Source organism: Grampus griseus (genome assembly GCF_964374135.1).
Source record: "Grampus griseus genome assembly, chromosome: 6".
Taxonomy (NCBI): Eukaryota; Metazoa; Chordata; class Mammalia; order Artiodactyla; family Delphinidae; genus Grampus; species Grampus griseus.
In genome coordinates this window covers 113,562,576-113,581,130 of record NC_139000.1, presented here as the reverse complement: position 1 = coordinate 113,581,130, position 18,555 = coordinate 113,562,576, and the positions used below count along the sequence as shown (strand labels likewise).

At 40.7% G+C, this 18,555-nt stretch overlaps 1 protein-coding gene across 1 annotated transcript in view; it reads left to right on the top strand.

Moving 5' to 3' along the window:
- Positions 1 to 3,902: 3,902 nt before the first annotated feature.
- The window catches only part of ANXA10 (annexin A10), a gene marked incomplete at both ends in the record, with an annotated part of 133,879 nt that continues 119,226 nt past the window's right edge, over positions 3,903 to 18,555 (top strand). The window contains one exon of the mRNA XM_082656941.1: positions 3,903 to 4,166. Within this exon, the coding sequence (XP_082513067.1) occupies positions 3,903 to 4,166 (264 nt within the window). The remainder of the gene's footprint in view (positions 4,167 to 18,555) is intronic.

The window sequence follows — 18,555 nt, the reverse complement described above, 5'->3', positions numbered from 1 at the left end:
GCAGATATATATTATTTTCAAGAACAATGCAGATATATATTATTTTCAAGAGATAAGCCTAAGACCTAAGGATACAGAAAATTTGAAAGTAAAAGACAGAAAAAGAAATTTCAGGCCAAAGTAAAATCCTCTTTTGGGATAATGCTAAAAGCCTTCATTCACCAGGACCAGGCAGCTATTATAAATGTATATATACTAACAACATAACTTCATAGTTTACAAAGGAAGAAAAGTGTTAAATCAAGGGAGAAACTGACAGATCTAACAGTAAAAGACTTCAAGACAACTTTCTTAGTAAGTGATAGTTAGAACACATAAAAAGTAATAAATATAAGGCTTGAAGTGAGAAGCAGATCCCTGAATCAAATAATGTTGAAACTATACACTGTTCTCGAGAACACATTTATACACATTGCACAAGTACAGGGTCATAAAGCAAGGTGAAATGAATATCAAAAAGTCAAAGTAAAATATATTTTATGCAATTAAGATATCAAATAATTATTTAAAATGTCATTAATCTGCAAAGTTGAAAACATACCTTTGAATAAATCAAAAGTTGAATATATGACAGTAGAAATGAATATGAATATCAATCTCAAATATTCTCAGAAATTTCTGCAAATTTCAGAAAATTACAGACTGTGGGGTATCATTTTTATGAAACTCAGACCCAAGAACACGAAATGACATACTGTGTAAAAAGCATAAAGCTGTAAAACCAGAGGAAAGATAACCACAATGTACAGAAGAGTGGTTTCCTCTGTGGAGGAAGCAGGGTCAGTGGTGTGGGGAGTTTTACAGTTGGCCGTAACCTCAAGAATGTTTTATTATGATGTTTCTTTCACAACTTAAACATTCATGTTAAATATTTCTGTATTAAATAATAAAGTTAAAATGACCAAAAATAGGGCTTCCCTGGTGGCACTGTGGTGAAGAATCCACCTGCCAATGCAGGGGACACGGGTTCGAGCCCTGGTCCGGGAAGATCCCACATGCCGCGGAGCAACTAAGCCCGTGCGCCACAACTATTGAGCCCACGTGCCACAGCTACTGAATCCCGCGCACCTAGAGCCCGTGCTCCGCAACAAGAGAAGCCACCGCAACGAGAAGCCCGCGCACCACAACGAAGAGTAGCCCCCGCTGGCCACACCTACAGAAAGCCTGCACGCAGCAGCGAAGACCCAATGCAGCCAAAAATGAATAAATTTAAAAAATAAATAAAACTTTTTTAAAAATGACCAAAAATATAAGAATTACTATTATTACCCAACAGAAATCATGAAGTTAAATAGATATTGCCACATGTGCTTTTAACAGAATTTGAAAAGCAAAAACGCGCCACAGAAACAGATGATGACATGAGCTGCTTCAGAGCACTGTGCTCTGAGGGGTTCCCCTCCTGCGGAAACAGACCCCAGTCCTTCCGTGGCCCGTGTGAACAAGTGACAGGGAGTTTTCCATCTCATGACCTTGCTGCTCAGAAGAAAATGGACAGTGCCACACCCCCTGGTTATTCCAGGTCCTGGGGTTCCCATCCATACCTCCCAGTGGGGCGTGGGCTCTGTCAGGGAATCTAATGCATTTCCCCTGGGATTCCTGGTCTTTTCCTGGCCCCTGAAAGCTTCCTGCTTGCACCGCACCTCAGAGCAACGTCAGGGCACACGGGATCTTTCATGCTCAGGTGACTAAGCTCCATTTGTTGTTTGGCTTGTGTTTGCTTCCTGGAATGATGCCAGGTGTTGTCTTCTTCCCGTCTGTGGCTTTCTTGGGAGCGCCGTGTGGCTTGTATCAGAGCAGCTGACCCGACCCCCTGCGTCCTGGGGGTCCTTTCTCCGCCCGCCCCCGGTTCTGGCAGAGTCATCAGCATGGAGGTGGGGGACACTCACAAGTGGTCCCCCGAGATCAAAGTCACCCCAGCACGAAGCAGGGTTCCCTCCTACACGGGGATCTGTCGGGCACTTGATTAAAATGCTCTCTTGAAAGGAGGAGAAAGGAAAACGGGTTTGGGTGAAGCACAGACACACACACACGTAGGCTCACAGTCACACAGAAAAGTTTCCTAAGACACACACGTATTCGTTTCCTATTTTTGTGCGACAAATCACCACAATTTTAGTGGTTTAAGACGACGTGCATTTACTGCCTCACAGTTTCTGTCCGAGTCCAGGCCAGGGCCTCGCAAGGCTGTGTTTCCATCTGGAGGCCCAGCTGGGGGACCCAGTTCCGTGCTCGCTTACACGGTCGCTGTAATTCACATCCTCACAGCTGACAGGCGAGGGCCTCCGCCTTCAGGTCTTAGGGGTCACCCTCAGGCACCTGCCTCGTGGCCTCCCTGTGGGCACTCCCCAGCGCGGCCTTGCAGCTTCAAGGCCAGCAGCAGTCTCTTGGGTGAGATGGAATTTCACGTTATCACAGGAGTGACCTCCCCAGATCTCTGTCCTGTAACATAACTAATCACCAAGTGACTTCTCATCCCCTTGCTGAACTCCACTGGTAAGAGGAAGTCTCAGGTTTCACTGCACTCAAGGTATGGATTACACACCGGGGTGGGGGGGCGGTGCGGGGGGGGATTATACACCAGGAGGATGGATCCTGTGGGGAGACTTGCCCTAGGATCTGTCTGCCCCTCCACAGATATTCAGTAAAATACTGCCTAACACCTAGGACGTATGCTATGTGTTTAAAAAAAATTAAAAAAAAAAAAAGGATGACCCATTCTAAGTCGTCTAAGTGCAAATCAGAAAAGTGCTATTCTACTGAAATCACAATACGTGACATTATTGCGCTTCCTTAAATTGCTGATTTCTCCCTTTCTCCTTTGGAAGAATGTGACTATGATTTTTGTTATTTTCTTCACCCCACAAAAGGTTAATTATAGCAAATGCTTTATGTATCTTATTTAAAACACAGCCTTCACAAACTCATATGCTTGAAGGTATATACCGAATTTTAAGTATCCCACTTTTATAAAATATTGAAAGAGCATTTCCAATAAATAAAATCTAATGAATAGACAATAATACTCCAGATGCTTTGGCCCTCTTCTGACTCTTTCAACATCCCTGGAGGTGTTCCATTGTGCGTCTGCTAAGATCTCATTTCCAAAAAGGTGGCCCCAGGGCTCACCCAGACGTGAATCTGCCGCGTGCATCACGGGTCCAGGGGACCTTTACATCTTCCTCGTCCTTCTTACGTGGTCCAGGTCTCCATAACAGTCCTGATCCGAGTGTGATTCTATTGTCGACACAAAGACCACTGGACGATGCTGAATGTGCCTCTATTTTCTATATGAGTCTCGGAGGGAGCGTGTTTGCCTCCGGGTAAGTTGTGTCAATGCCAAGGTCAAGACTGACCCCTGCCCGTAAATGAGCGTTTCAGAAACGATACGTGTACTCGGTAGATGTGATTTGTGGCTCAGACGCTAATTCCAGGGGTTTCACAGATAAACGGTTTGTTAAAGCAGACTTTCTGGGGATAAGAGTCGCTCTGTTGAAGCACCTCATTTCACCGTGAGGTCACTCCGCTGTCTCGTTTCCTCCGTTGAAGCCTGTTTCTTCACCCTGCTCAAATCCCGGAAAAGAAGGCTGTGAGCGGATATTAGAGCACCAGTGTAGGCAGAGGGGTAACTGTTGCAGTTGTTGCTGGTTTCGAGTATGTCCCCTGGGAATAATAGTCAGGCTTCTTTGTGGGGTAGCTGCGAGGATTAAAGAAGTGTCGCTACATAGAAAGAGGCGAGAAGCCTGTTATAAAGTAAGCACTCAATAAATAGTAGCTCATATTGTGAATCATGAAGTTTGGAGGGCAAGTATTTTAAATATCACAACGTTCCAATTACAGAATCGTAAGGAGAAGAACTCAAGTGAAAAATACATTTAAGCTGGTAGACGTGTTCCGGCAACATGAAAGGCTTCCGTTCTACCCCCACGGCTCGATTTTATTTTACTAGTGTCTCCATGTGGATGACTAGTGGCAAAAACAACCCAGGATCATTTCAAGGAGGAAAATATGCCCCAGGCTGTGCTCACAAATGGTTGCAACAGGGTTTTGGTCAATACAGTTGTCAGTGGAAAGTGAGCTTCCCTCAACGCCTGGTGTGCTGTCGGATGAAAGCTCCCCCGTCCCGGACAGATGAAGTTCCTCTGTCTTTCCCGGGGCTGCTCAAGGTGACAAGGAAAGTGACTTCCAGCAGGTGCACTCAGATGCCCAGACAATGAGGGTCAGATTCAAGATCGAAGCAGTAAAAGAACGTTGTAGGAAAGTGAGGGCGGGCCTGGTACATGGACACAGCCTCTGAGGGATGGAGGAGAGAATAAAGCCACCCAAGTCCTATTCAATTGCCAGGGGTCTGGATTCTATTGTCCGTGGCAGAGCCCTGGAGCGCTGGCTCTCGCATCAAGGCGGTAAATGATTTTGATGCCGGGCCACCGTGGGTCTCCAACTGCCAGCCTACGGAGCAAACATTCAAAGGAGTTAAACTGCTGGGAGTAAAATCCTTCACTGCATCTGCCCACCATTTGTGTGTGTGTGTGTCTATCCATGCAAACTTTGACTCCTGAGAGGCAGCTTCCAATGAGAAGACAAATGCTTTCACTTGAAAGGGAGTTCATTTCCTGTGTAGATTTTTATTACTATTATTATTTAAGCAGTACAAATTAAACTGAGGAGAAAAACACATATCTTTTATTGTGGGAATTACTGTGATTTTATGTATATGTGTGTATTTCCAAGCTTATTTGGTCCTTTAGTATCTCTTCTCTTCACCACTAAAGGTCTTTTTTTGGAGGCAGGGGGCGGGGGGAATCCAAACTGTGTACAGGAGGGAACATATTCATTTCTAACAGCTGACTTTCTGAAAAATTCCATAAACCATTTCTACAGATGGTATCACGTGGAGGTCAATGACAGTGCCTCTCTCGTGTCATAATGCCTGATATCACATTGCTCCAGAGGAGAAACCGTAGTTCCAGGTTGATGGGAGACTGCACTCCAGCCCAGCTTTACTACACAGATCTGCTTCTACAGTGACTGAAAGTCCCCAATGAGCCGCAGAGAGGAGCAAACTATACAAGTAAAGGTGAACATCTCGTTAGTCCCTTGTTCAACCGCATCGACCTTGATCATGGATCTACTGTAAACATCTCCCTGTAGTGAAAACTCAGCTTGCAGCTGCTCTCGTGTCTGTTTCAAGGAAGTGCTTCAGAACAGATACAGCGCATCCTAGAAACAGTGTGCATTGCCATCGTTTTCCTGACACACTGGCATTTCTTTCATCAATTACAGCTTCCGTGTTTGTATGCTCGCTTTATACAATAAGGTACCCAAGCAGAATTTTCCTGCATGTGTTTAAGCACAAATGGAATGATCAAAGGAAATGATGCCTTACGACAGGACACGTTTAAATAATTAGAAAACACCGTAATAAAGCATATTATCACCAAATGCTTGACATATTTGCTCTTTGAATTCATTTTTTCACACATGTATTTTGTTAATTGAAAATAACAATGCAACTTGTACATTGTCCTAAACAGTCTGCCCCTAGACTGTTTTCCCCTAGACTTTTTATTGCCTGGCTCTGTTCATATACTTAGAAGCTGAACAGGCTTTAAGACAATATTGATAATAAAACCACCTCAATGAATTCACTTTCTATGGTGTTCATGAGTCTCCTTTTTACATTTTAAACACCTTCCTGCCGTTCCTTCCTTCTCCAGTGTCCTGTCTATCACAATTCCGTTTGTCATGCTTAAGGCTTCACGTCATGTCTTTCATTTGAAACCTGTCATTGACAAAGCATAGCTCGGGTGCCATCTGCCTTATGTGACCAAACAGCTTCACTAAGGTATCACCTACCCCTGAACATTTATTATTTTCACCAGGTGACCTTGAAAATGTCCCAGGTGGCGTCTACATATTTCCACTAGCTATCCAAGTTGCGTAAATGAGTCTCCTCTTACGCTAAACCATCTCACACTAAACACAGGCGATAAATTGAATGAAAACACGCTGCACCCCAAATAGCTTCATTTTCCATCATATTCCCTAACCCTTCTGTGTGGGTAGGGTCTTGGGATGAGTCTGTCCAAAGGGCTGTCAGTAAAGCAGACAGGTGAAGCTTTGGGGCAGAGATATAAAGGCATCTCCCCGGCTATGTTGGCCCCGAAGTGGTTTCACTTTGAGATGGTGAAATCTCCACCATCCTGGAGCCCTGAGTGTCTGCTTGGAGTCAGGCCCCACCTGCCATATGGGCGTGAGTGAGAAAGAAATGGCTATTCTTTCAAACAAAATCAAAAAGGGTTATTAAGATTAACAAATACACTTTCCGTTAGTAATTGTCTGTTTCTTTGCATATATCTTTGGTAGGCATGTGGAGTGTGTATATATATGTAGGTGTATGTGTTTGTGTGTGTGTGTGATCTGGTAAGTAGGAGCTATTACTTCTTGTACGGAAGAAGTTTAGGTATTTTAGCTTTATCATTTTATTCCTGAACTGAAGCAAAGGTCCTTTACTGCCATAAACAATATCAATAAAGAAAAAATAATAGAAGATTATTGCATTTAAATTCCAACTTTTTTCATTCAATAAACATTTATCAAGTGACCATCAGCAATGCACTGTCTAGAATACAGAGAGATACAGAAAGAACGAGAGAGAGGATAGTCTCCAGCTATAAGAACATATATCAAATACAAAATATATAAGCTACCACATAGAAATAAACGTCTCTCATAATCACGGTGAAACTGTAACTATAGAAGCCACACTTCTTAATAGCTTTCTTCTCTAGACTAATTTAATAAGAATATTTTCCACTAATTCTGTCTACACATGGAAATGGAGATGGAAGCAGTAAGAAGCAACAGAAGTAATCATGTTATATTAGAGAATTATTTTCTAGTTCTGACATGAGGCCCCAAATTCACTCCTATTTCCAACTGTACCAAAAGTTATAATCGTGAAAAACCCCTATTAAATGGCACATAAAAGTGGGATAAAGTTATAATTTGTTGGAGGAAAAAGCACCACTGCGAAGATAACCATGTGTGTGAAATTTTCCATTTTGACCAGCCATCATTTGTACAGAGGACACACTGAATCATTTCTCCCTTAATTGTGAACCCCAAAACATTAACTTTGGGAAGCTGGGTACAGATAGACATAGACATCTACAGTAAATGTTGGTAATATTGCAAACTGGACAGTTTCTTAAACAGTCACAGGAATACACTACAAGGGACTATATTTAGTTGTCTTTTTCAGTAATTATGTAATCACAGTATTTTAAAAATAGTCTCCTAGATGAATGTGATATTAAGCATACGGATAAATGTAGAGGCTTATAATTTATTCCTCCATATTTAATATTAACTAAAGGTCTATATCCCCCTTCCTCTTCCTGTAAAAGTATTATAATGCCAAATACTTCACAGGGACTTTTAAAAGGTTTCTTGGAATAAATAAAAAATAATAGTAAATCAAAGGATTTAGAGTTTGATATTTTAGAGGAAATATGTCTCCAAAGGACTGAAGTATTCTTGAGTGGGCATTATGCTTCTAAAAAATATGAAATGGGACTTTCTGATTTATGTAAATATTTGGGAAATACATAATTTGGAATAAATATAAATCATAATTTGTCTAAATCATAATTTAGACAAATCTGGAAAAATCAATATATTTACAATTTATATTTCTACTTTTTAAAGCTAAAATATGAGATTCCCGTTCTACGTTGTTTTTTTTTTTTTTTTTTTGCAGTACGCGGACCTCTCACTGTTGCGGCCTCTCCCATGGCGGAGAACAGGCTCCGGATGCGCAAGCTCAGCGGCCATGGCTCACGGGCCCAGCCGCTTCGCAGCATGTGGGATTTTCCCGCACCGGGGCACGAACCCGCGTCCCCTGCGTCGGCAGGCGGACCCCCAACCACTGCGCCACCAGGGAAGACCCTGTTCCACCTTTAAGAAAACTAACTTGACCACGTAAACTGGGACGTATCGGAAAACGAAAGCTATGGGTGGAGGATTAAACTATTCTAGGAAACAGACTCAGGGTGTGAGAAGACTCGATGGAGGGAGCACGACAGGCGCAAAGAAGAGGAGTGAGTATCGACTGGGCCCGGGAATGGATCCAGAAGAGGAAGCGAAGGAAATGATACAGCTGAGGTTGCTGATAATTGAGGGAGTAGAGGAAAACGGAAGTATTGAGTTTTTTAAAAGGAGATACAAAGGAAAAACTCGCTTATGGTAAAGATTTAAAAAAATGATTTTTTAAATGAAAAATGACAAGTAAATTCCTCAGGTTGAAATAGTCAGCAGGCCTTGAGAAATGTGGGACTAGAAGTTAGGATTCACTGCTAGAGGTGTGATATCCAGAGAGGGGAGGGTTAATGACCAGAGATGGTGAGATTTTCCCAAAGATACTGGGGGGGGGGAGGGGAGAGGAAGGGGGAGGATGGGGGAGGGGAGAGGGGAGGGTATGGCGGTGCTTACATTATGCCCTGCAAACAGGGTGAGAGAAGGGACCCAAAACAGAAAAGGGTCCAGGAAGGATCCTTAGAAGTAGGGCGCAAATATGGGGCCATTTTGACAAGGCAGAGGAAGACCTGTCAATACAGGGGGTGAAGCTGAATGAAGAAGGTCAAAATAAGACTGACAAAAGGATCTAAAAACTAGGAAAATATTTACAGCTTTTAAAAATGCAGTTTGGGGAGAAGGGCTAAGATTAAAAACGAAAAGGCAAGGTGTCAGGAGTGAATAAAAGACAAGTGATATAGAGTATAGAGAATCTTTTTGAGAAATTTCATAATAAAGAGAAGGAAATAATTAGAAAAGTATCTATACAACTCAGTAGAATTATAGGAAAACTTCATTTTTGGAAGAAGTTTTACATATTTTTACAGACAGAAATAAAAGATTAAAAGTATCAGTAATTGATGGCATAAGATCCAGGGGAACCCCCAAATTAACCTTCCCCTGGAGGACAGGCTAGAATGGTTTGCTGTGTATTGCCTGACTCTCCATCGTGAAACACTGGAATAACTGAGAGAGTAACTGGTAGAAAGCAAGGACTAAAGACTTTGCATTTAGTCCTATCATTGAGAATTTAAATATACAAACAAGCTGTGACTCCAGATAATTAATACCCTCCATTAAACATTTCTCTTCAAACAAAGAATAAATTATATCAGCATTTCTACTCAACTTTCATATAGGAACCTTCTAGGAAAACCAGGGCTGAAGAAAATACAATTTCGCTGATGTCGCACGTTGTTATCTTTAAAGACAATGGTTGAGAAACAACTGTGTCCCTCCTGTCACAGCCACCTCCACACTGAAAGGAGCTTTCAAACACGACACTGAAATCCCTAGATTGAGTTTTTACTAAATTGGTAAGAAGTGATGATTGTCTGAGGTTAACTGGCGATTACCACGGGCTGTAAACTTACTCAGCAAATCATCAAAAGCATGCAATTGCCTTGAGGATCGATCATTATTGTCTGGACATTGAAAATTCGTTTCTAGGTTAATGATCTTCGATATTTTTTAAAGCCTGAGAAGAAAAGGCAGTGACGGTTAGGGAAAATACTTAGCAGATGGGCAACATCTACCCCTGACCCAGAAGCGGAGATGCCAACCACACACAATGCCTGCAGCGGACACAGCAGCTCACTGGCCCTGGTTTTACCTCGCAGAGGAAAGCTGAGGGACAGGAAACGAGGGGACCACTGGCTTGAGGGGCTGACCCCATGGGAAATAAGAACAGCGAGAGGAGAAAACGCAGCAGAGACCCAGAGGGACTTCATACTTCGGTTCTGATTTCCTACTGGTGGAAGCATCTACTAGGTCATTTTTTTCCAATGCAGTTAAAGCGCTGATAAATTAATTCTGCATTTGCGCACCAGTAAAGTACATGTGAAAAGGACAAACTTTATCCTGGAGCACGCTTGGTACCAGAAAATAGAAACTTATCTTTCCTAGATAGTAAAAAGAGCAAGATAAAGGAGGTTCTGTATCACCTAAGGTGCTGCAAAGCACGTTTAAAATAAGTTTCTCAACTGAACTGTTTTCCCTAAAAGAAATCCATGTCTTGAGCTTCAACTAACCATCACTGAGTGATGATAACCTAGTACGAAAGTATTTTTTTAATTTTTATTACCGCCTGAGTAATTAGTTGTTACTTTTTAAGGTAATAATAAGGTAATATCTTACAATGTATATTGAGGAGGGGGTTCCAGTGCATTATAAGTTAGTGGCAAGCAAATTATGTTTACTATTGCACGATCCAAAATATTCTGAAGTATCTCATAAGTACAAATATTTCTTTATCCAAGGCAACCAAATTATCAGATATATTTCTAGAGGCTGAGTTCATGTAACTGAACAGAAGAAACTAATTATAATTTTCTGCTTACATGAAATATGTAAAATAATCAGCTAGAAATTTGAGATTAGATATCCACTTTAGTACTGGAATTATTTAATGTAATAAACTGAATGGAGGACAAAAGAGAAAATCCCTCTCCAGTTCAATTAGACGTTTCAGGTTGCTTTCTATGACCAAAATATCATTACGCACCATGTGAAGTGTATAGAAATAAGTCAACTGCTGTAACCTGCCGAACAAGGACTCACTTCTGTGCTAGAGAGACATGGGTACATCAAGAAAGGCAGTGAAAAATATGATTAAGAGAACGAGCTCTGACCCATGCTTCCTGGGTTCAAACACGGGCACAAAGCAGGTTCTAATGAATGTTCCTTGAATGAATGAATTACCTGAACTGTTGGAACAGAAAGGAGCGTATGTAACAGTTACTGGCTAGTACGTAGACATCAGTAAATATATATAATTTTGACATAAAGTTTGATTCACTGTTTTACCTGAGACATCTTGAGTCTGCCCCCTTTAACCAGTAGGTCCTTTTTTCCAACATCTTATACAACACCAAAGAGTTCAATTTCCTCTTATTTGCTTCTCACTGACCTTTCTTTTACACTTTTCATCCTTGAGAGATGAGGAAAGATAATGAAAGCGAGACCAATGACCTTGTATTTAAGCATATGCTACAGAGTGGTATGAGGAATAGAAGAAAAAGAAATGAGCTTAACCTTAAAAAGATGAAATCATCCCAGAATCTAGGGAGGACACTTTTGCGTGGACCCATCGATCAATCCTGGAAGTAATAAAAGTCTGCAGGCTGTGGGGTCAGAGCGAGACTGGGAAGATTTGAGCAAATAAACTGTTACTCATGAGAGTTATTTGCAGAGCAGATTTCCACTTCGGTCTGTAAACTACATTTTAGAAGTACCGGATGGTGTCCTATTTCGTGTTATCAAGTCTTTCTCGTTCCATTGATGCCGTTATTTTGTTGATTATTTTTTAGTTACTTCTATGTGATGTTCACCAAAATAGATATGGAAACTGCTAGAGTGTTGTCTTCTCAATTTACACCGATGGCATGCAAACATTTTACTATTAATGTTTATTTTTTACCCAAGATTTACCCTGGCTCCTGGGGATAATTAACAAATACGTTTTACCTCATCAGGATAAGGATCATTTACCAGCATGAAATGTCAAAAAAATCTATAATGTTCCAGAAAGAGGGAAAAGAGAAGAGAACTCTTCAGCACCAGTAATCAGACCATCACACATCTGGCAGCCAGGTAAACACCCTTCCACGGGGAGGGGCAGCATTGATGAACTACCTTCACTGAGCAGAGACTTTGTGTCTGTCATTCCACCGAGTAATTTCATGGATTATCCATTTTAAACACGACAACAGCCCTGTGAGGAAATTTGTATCAAATTTCCCATTTAAAGGAGAAAATATTTGCAAATGACACAAGGGATTAATCTCGAAAATATACAAACAGCTCATACAACTCAACAACAACAAAAATAAACAAACAACCCAGTTGAAAAATGGGCAGAAGACCTTAATAGACATTTCTGCAAAGAAGAGACACAGATGGCCAGCAGGCACATGAAAAGATGCTCAACATCGGTAATTATTAGAGAAATGTAAGTCAAAACCACAATGAGGTGTCACCTCACACCAGTCAAAATGGCCATTATCAAAAAATCCACAAACAATAAGTGCTAGAGAGGGTGTGGAGAAAAGGGAACCCTCCTACACTGTTGGTGGGAATGTAAGTTGGTGAAGCCACTATGGAAAACAGTATGGAGGTTCCTTAAAAAGTAAAAATAGAATTACCAGATGATCCAGCAATCCCACTCCTGGGCAAATACCCGGACAAAACTATAATTCAAAAAGACACACGCACCCCAATGTTCACTGCAGCACTATTTACAATAGCCAAAACATGGAAACAACCTAAGTGTCTATCAACAGAAGAATGGATAAAGAAGATGTGGACATATATATAATGGAATACTACTCAGCCATAAAATAGAATGAAATAATGCCATTTGCAGCAACAAGGATGCAGCTAGAGAATATCATACTAAGTGAAGTCAGAAAGAGAAAGACAAATACCATATGATATCACTTATATGTGGAGTCTAAAATATGACACAAATGAACCTATCTACAAGACAGAAACAGACATAGAGATCAGACTTATCGTTCCGGGGGTGGGGGTGGAGAGAGGGATGGAGTGGGAGTTTGGGGTTGGTAGATGCAAACTATTATACTTAGAACAGATATAAACAACAAGGTCCTACTGTAGAGCATAGGGAACTATATTGATTATCCTGGGATAAACCGTAATGGAAAAGAATATTAAAAAAAAGAATGTACATATATGTATAACTGAGTCACTTTGTTGTACAGCAGAAATTAACACATTGTAAATCAACTATACCCCAATAAAGAAAAATTTCCCATTTTACATCTGAAGAATCAGAGGTTCTGACATGGTAATTGATTTGCTGAAGGTCTCACATTCTGCAAGTAACAAAGACTAATATGTTATTAAAAATAAAAATAAAAGCAATAACAATGGCAATGCTGTTAGTAGTTGCAGGAATGTCCCCAATTTAGAGTTTTCTATGAGACCAGGATGTGCCACGTCTTCACACACATCGTCTATTTAATCCTAAAATGATGGTGGGAAACAGTGATTTAAATAAATAAACAAAGCATTAGATACATAAGCAGGGACTTACTGTGATCCCTGGAGCTGATAACTAATGGCAAATACTTCCATATATGGGCCACCTGGATTGATCTTCCCCTCAAAAATGGTTCTCAAATGAATATTGGGAGAAACTAGTCTGCATCATCCAGTATAGTTAGAAAAACATGGTCAGTAAAGCCAGGCAGAGTGGTCGAAAATCCCAGATATACCAATTACCAATTTTTAAATTCTGGGGAAATAAGTTAAATTTTCAGAACCAATTTCACACCTTTTTGAAACATAGACATTATCTCTTAAATTCTCAGTCATTTATTTAGGTTAAATAACTAAATTTGTAATATATCCTGATATAGCACCTGTGATACACAATAGTAAATGGTAGCCTTTAATGTCACCAAGCTGCCTGAAACAGCAAAGGCATTCATCTCTCTGGGTTCCCATATGGAGGGGAGGGGAAAGAGTGAGTACAAAACACTAAATATACTTCATTTGAAAGCAAGGTCAGAATCGTTCACTGAAGCCAAATGTATATGAGTATATAGATTATGCCCAGTTAAAGAAATTAAGTAAATGCAGGGTATTAAAAGCTTTTAATTATATTTAATTATTTAAAACCTCACGCACCTCACACCAGTCAGAATGGCCATCATCAAAAAATCTACAAACAATAAATCCTGGAAGAGGGTATGGAGAAAAGGGAACCCTCCTACAGTGTTGGTGGGAATGTAAACTGGTGCAGCCACTATGGAGAACACTATGAAGGTGCCTTAAAAAACTAACAATAGAGCTACCATGTGATCCAGCAATCCCACTGCTGGGCAAATATCCAGAGAAAGCAATAATTTGAAAATATACATGCACCCCAGTGTTCATTGCAGCACTATTCACAATAGCCAGGACATGGAAGCAACCTAAATGTCCACCAACAGAGGAATGGATAAAGAAGATGTGGTACGTATATACAATGGAATATTACTCAGCCATAAGAAATGAAATAATGCCACTTGCAGCAACATGGATGGACCTAGAGATTATCATCCTGAGTGAAGTAAGTCAGACACAGAAAGACAAATATATGAAATCGCTTATATGTAGAATCTAAAAAGAAAGGATACAAATGAACTTATTACAAAGCAGAAGTAGAGTCATGGATGTAGAAAACAAACTTATGGTTACCACGGGATAAGGGTGGGAGGGAGAAACTGGGAGATTGGGACTGACATATACACACTACTACATATAAAATAGATAGCTAATAAGGACCTACTGTATAACACAGGGAACTCTACTCAATACGCTGTAATGACCTATACGGGAAAAGAATCTAAAATAGAGTGGATATATGTATATGTATAACTGATTCACTTTGCTGTACACCTGAAACTAACATGACATTGTAAATCAACTATACTCCAATAAAAAAAATTTTTATTTTTTTAATTAAAAAAATAAATGGCTGTAAAATTATAAACCCATTTAAAAATCATTCTATTTTCATTGTTCCTTCCCTATTGCTATTCCAATGATAAGTGTCATGCCCAGAAGGTTGAAAATAAATAACTTGGTTTTTATTAATAAAGGAAAAAAACTCACAGATTAAGACAATGACAAAACAAGTCACATACTTGCAGAAAATACTGGCAAAGCACATAGCTGATAAAGGACTTGTATCCAATATATTAAAAAAAAAACACTTAAAACTTAACAATAATAAAACAAACACAATTAAAAAGTGGGCAATGACTATGGAGAACAATATGGAAGTTCTTTAAAAAACTAAAAATAGAGCTCCCATATGATCCAGCGATCCCACTCCTGGGCATATATCTGAAAAAAACCTTAATTCAAAAAGATACATACATGCCCAAGGTTCACTGCAGCACTATTTACAATAGCCCAGACATGGAAGCAACCGAGTGTCCATCAAAAGAGGAATGGATAAAGAAGATGTGGTACATATATACCATGGAATACTACTCAGCCATAAAAAAGAATGAAATAATGCCATTTGCAGCAACAAGGATGCAGCTAGAGATTAGCATACTAAGTGAAGTCAGAAAGAGAAAGACAAACACCATATGATGTCACTTATATGTGGAATCTAAAATATGACACAAATGAACTCATTTACAAAACAGGAACAGACTTACAGATGTAGAAGACAAACTTATGGTTACCTAAGGGGAAAGAGAGGGGGAGAGATAAATTAGGAGGTTGAGATTAACATATACACACTACTATATATAAAATAAATCATAATTTCCTACTGTATAGCACAGTAAACTATATTCACTCTCTGGTAATAACCTACAATAGAAAAGAATCTGATATATATATATATATATATATATATATATATATATATATATATATATATATATATCTGAATCACTGTGCTGTACACCTGAAACTAACACAACATTGTACATCAACTATACTTCAATTTTTAAAAACTGGGCAGTGATATGAACAGACACCTCACTAAAGAAGACATACAGATAGAAATAAGCACTTGAAAAGATGCTTCACATTGTATGTTATTAGATAATTGCAAATTAAAATGAGATACCACTGCACACCTATTAGAATGGCTAAAATCCAAAACACTGACAACACGAAATGCTGGAGAGGATGTGGAGCAACAGGAACTCTCATTCAGTGCTGGTGGGAACGCACAATGGTCCACTCACTTCGGAAGACAGTTTGGCAGTATCTCACAAAGTTAAACATAGTCTTACATGCAATCTAGCCATTGTTGTCCTAAGTATTTACCCAAATGAGCTGAAAACTTATTTTCATACAAAACCTACACACCAATGTTTATAGCAGCTATATTGATAATTTATCCATGATTCAGGCAGAAACTGGAAGCAACCGAGGTGTCCTTCAATAGGTGAAAAGAGAAACAAATTGTGTTCAGACAATGGAATAGTACTCAGAGATAAAAAGGAATGAGCTGTCAACCCCCACCCCTCCAAAACAGGGGCTACTCTTCATTGCGGTACACGGGCTTCTCGTTGCGGTGGCTTCTCTTGTTGTGGAGCACGGGCTCTAGGCACGCGGGCTCAGTAGTTGTGGCTCATGAGCTCTAGAGCACAGGCTCAGTAGCTGTGGCACACGGGCTTAGTTGCTCTGTGGCATGTGGGATCTTCCCGGACCAGGGCTCGAACCCATGTCCCCTGCATTGGCAGGCAGATTCTTAACCACTGCGCCACCAGGGAAGTCCCTACAATATAAATGGTATTTTAAATCTCGGGGAAAGGACCTGGGAGGGCCCCGGTGCCATGGTCCCCTCTGAGAGATCAAAGGTGCATCAGTATATTAAACACTGGGAAGACCTGAAGGGAAGAAACATGTTTGAGTCCCACGTTCCCTAGCTTTTTATTATTGAACTCCACTTTCTACCAATAATATCTATCGCCAAGCTGCACGGTACACTTTAGGAGCGGCTGGACTGGACGTTTTAAGGTCCCCTTAAACTGCCTTCCAAAGAGTGTCTCCCCTGTGTGCATCTAAACCCACTCAAGCGAAGGAAAATTATCACCCGGGCTCTCCGCTTCCCAGACTACGCTCACGACACAACCTGCAGCGGTCTTCCTCACCACCCCTCCTTTGAAAGAAGGACTGAAATCAGCATCGACCCTCATGTGCTGAATGAGAACGTCACCTTCTAGCTTCATTGACCGGTTTCTCCTCCAAGGCTCTATCCCTTTGTTTCCCCTGATTTTCCTCCCAACTCTGGGGCAGCTCCTTCTCCGCATGCTTCACCAACACTCCTGTATTTAGCCTTTGACGGTTGAAAATACTCAGAGCTTTGTGAAAATCTCCCTTATCTTCATCATCTCACTGTATCCTTTCACGTAAGTAATCTTGCACACGTTCATAGCTTTTCTTACAATAGCTCTGCCCACGGCATCCAAATACCCCCTCCAGGCACCTCAAACCCAATACGTGCAAAGAAATTCAAATGAACTTCACCTCCCTCTAAACACGGTTCTTCTCCAGGAACTCCTCCTTCAGCAAATGCTCCCGCCGTTTCTCGAGTTGCGTAAGTGAAATCCAGCACACTGGGTCATGCCCCATACCTCCCCCCGTGGCCCTGTCCAGTGCTCTGTGCTTCTTACTCACCCTCCCACCCACTGCTCCTGTGAAGCCCCTCCCCTGTCACCCTAATCCCAGGGAACACCCCCATTTTTCTCTGGCTTTTACGTGGTAGCTTCCTAACAAGTCTTTAGGAATTCTAACCCCAACCTTCACACTTCACAGAGTAGTCTTTTAAAAACATACACTTGAACAAATAAACTCTCTCTTTAAAACATGCATCCTGTACTTTTTCTCAGACTTGCCAGTGACTCATTTATGATTATCTGATTAATGTTTCTTTTCACCATTACATTAGAATCCGTCCAAAAAGGGTACATATAGCATTTTATGTGTTTACCTCGCTTAAAGCAGAGTTGCCTGGCTCCCAGTATGGTTGCAGTTAATATCCAATGAATTAATTAATAAAAAATATACTCTTTAAATTCAGTACATATGTGTGTACCGATTAAGTTGAGAAATAAGACTGGTGTCAAAAGGGCCCACCAAAGTGTAGGCAAAGGGCAGAAGCTAAACTAGTAACCAGCCTCTCGATAAAGCTGGAAAGAGCTGGCCAACCACACAAGCATTAGAAAAAACGAAGAATCTAAGTAGGAAAATCGCAGGTATTTAAGTGCTAGAAGGTCAAACAGGCCTTCTTCCTTTTTTGCAAATATCTCTGGTAGCATAAGATATTTATAATAGCTGATAACGATTGAAGACTACAGTATTACTACAGGGGTGGTAATAATAGCATCGAACATGGAAGGCTGTTGCAAAGATTAAATCATCACAAGTAAAGCACTTAGAACACTGCCTGTCAAACAAAAAGCCTACGCTACAGAGGAGCGGCATTAGAAGGGTCCGCACGTAGCAGGGAGGCCACTACACTGCTTTCACTGCAACCTAAGGAAGCTAACTTTACTTACAAAACAAAAGGAGGGAGACGTTTGCATGAAGAAACATATTTGGCATGAATAAGGAAGTGCTTTTTAGATGTTTTCCTTTAACCAACCCATAATCCTGTGAGGTAGTCTAGCCATCCTCATTTTTCAGGTGAGGAAACTGAGAGTGAATCCAAAGATTAATTATTTTCCCCCAATTCAGGAAAGCAGTGAGCAGAGGAGCTCCACAAAATAGAAAATATATGTTTCTGCTCCAGAGCCCAGGTTTCCACCTTGGGAATGAGACCTCCGGTCTGAGTGGCCCCCTTCCCACTGGTGAGTTTCTTTGGCCACGTGACTGCAACCCATAGAGCGAACGCTCGGAGGATTTGCAGATCTGAGAAGAGTTTATTTTCTCCAGGATTTCTGTTTCCTGATGAAGAAAATGGATGTTATGTTATCAGTACTTAAGCCAAAGGCATTCTCT